Source organism: Leptonotus elevatus, chromosome 1 (genome assembly GCF_054856555.1).
Source record: "Leptonotus elevatus isolate MCC_2025b chromosome 1, RoL_Lele_1.0, whole genome shotgun sequence".
In the NCBI taxonomy this organism is placed as follows: domain Eukaryota; kingdom Metazoa; phylum Chordata; class Actinopteri; order Syngnathiformes; family Syngnathidae; genus Leptonotus; species Leptonotus elevatus.
Window position 1 is genome coordinate 2,150,884 of NC_141239.1, and position 1,617 is coordinate 2,152,500.

General features: G+C 37.5%; 1 protein-coding gene across 1 annotated transcript in view; it reads right to left on the reverse strand.

Moving 5' to 3' along the window:
• Nucleotides 1-370: 370 nt before the first annotated feature.
• Nucleotides 371-1,617, reverse strand: part of LOC147180305 (elongation factor 2b) — a 21,603-nt gene continuing 20,356 nt past the window's right edge. The window contains exon 14 of the mRNA XM_086071058.1: nt 371-975. Within this exon, the coding sequence (XP_085927184.1) occupies nt 782-975 (194 nt within the window). The 3' untranslated portion in view covers nt 371-781. The remainder of the gene's footprint in view (nt 976-1,617) is intronic.

The following is a 1,617-nucleotide window of genomic DNA, read 5'->3' on the forward strand; positions in this document are numbered from 1 at the left end:
AGAAGCAATGCACCTGACATGACAGTTGGTCATCGAAACAAATCCGCTCAGAAACAATTACAATTACAAAAACAATTACAATTACAAAAACAATTACAATTACAAAAACAATTAATAGAAGCAAAAGGTTTCAAGTTCGGAATGATTGACGACTTCCAGAAGGCATTTGACTTTTTCTGTATGAACATTGAATATAGCATACTGTAATATGGCTTAAAAAGTCTTTGCAAATTATTATTATTTTTTTTATCCGGCTTTTATGAACATCGTATATGTATCTTGACAGAACTTGAATAAAGAGTGAGGACAAAAATAAAGTGTTTTTTTTTTTTTTTTTTTTTTACACTTTCAAAATAAAAGCCACGTCATCTGCAGTTGAATATTTTATTCATTATGATCAGTGAAGTTCAACGACGAGCTTGACCGATTGGGAAACATTCTCGCTTGCAGTCACGTATTACACGATTTGAGAGCCGTTGCGTCACATGACGTGAAACGGGGGTCGATGGCAAAGACTTTTAATTCAAGGAATTGATCCATCTTAACACGTTTACTCCAATACGCCCCAGAACCTTCGGCCAAGGCACTTGGTGTACTTTTGCTGTGAAATTAATAGACGGCCCCCACGAGCTGACAACAACACACGCATAAGCTTTTGTTTGTTTTTGTCGTCGGACTCGATGTGCAAAATTTTTAAGCGGGTGCAAAGTTTTTTTTTTTTAAAGTGCCCACAAGGTTAAGATTTAGTGATAAGAGTTGGACGTGTACCGAATGCGAGTTACTACAATTTGTCCAGGTAGTTGTCCAGAGCGGGGACGCCCTCCTTGAGACCTTTTCGCTTCCTGATTTCAGCAACAACTTGGAAGGGTTTGCTGGCGGGGTCTTTGGGGTCACCTTGGAGAATCTGCCAGTGGTCAAAAATGCACTGGGGGAAGGCTTGGCCCCCGGTGTTACTGCGCAGGTCAGCGGTGAACCCTTGAAGAAAACCACAAGTCACATTCTAGATAACTGAAACGGACATCATGCATTTCGGTTGTATTTAAAAAAAAAAAAAAAAAAAACTGTGGTAAGAGCATTTCAGTTTTGTGTATTCCAATGTTTCTGAATTAAATGTTGATAATGTACACGTAGAGAGACAGCCAAACTTTCACAACAGGCTTATAACAGTTTGGGATTTGTCATCGTTTTAATTTGGGTTGGATTTAATCCGTCTGAAGAGAAGGTTTGTTAAATTTGAGTAGTTTTTGTTTTTTTTCAAAAATGCTTAGTTAGTAGTTAGTTTAGTTACAAGGACCACAGAAAACACACCGTTTATAAAAATGATGGTTGTTAAAAATGTATTGGATGTGGTTAAATGCAAAACAGCACAAATAATGTACAAAACAAGAAATGATCAGCTGCCCCAAAAATATCCTGGGAATGTAAAGTGGTAAAAAAAAAGTGACGTGAGAAAAAAAAAAGTTATAAATTTGCCACTTTAACTCTTTGACTGCCATAAACGTTATAAAACGTTTAGCATAAACCTAGGGAAGGGCGCCGAGGACGTTAAAAGACGTCCCCTATGTTTTTTTTTTTTTTTTCAAAAACGGGTGCAGGAAAGCCTTGGGCAGCTGTGCT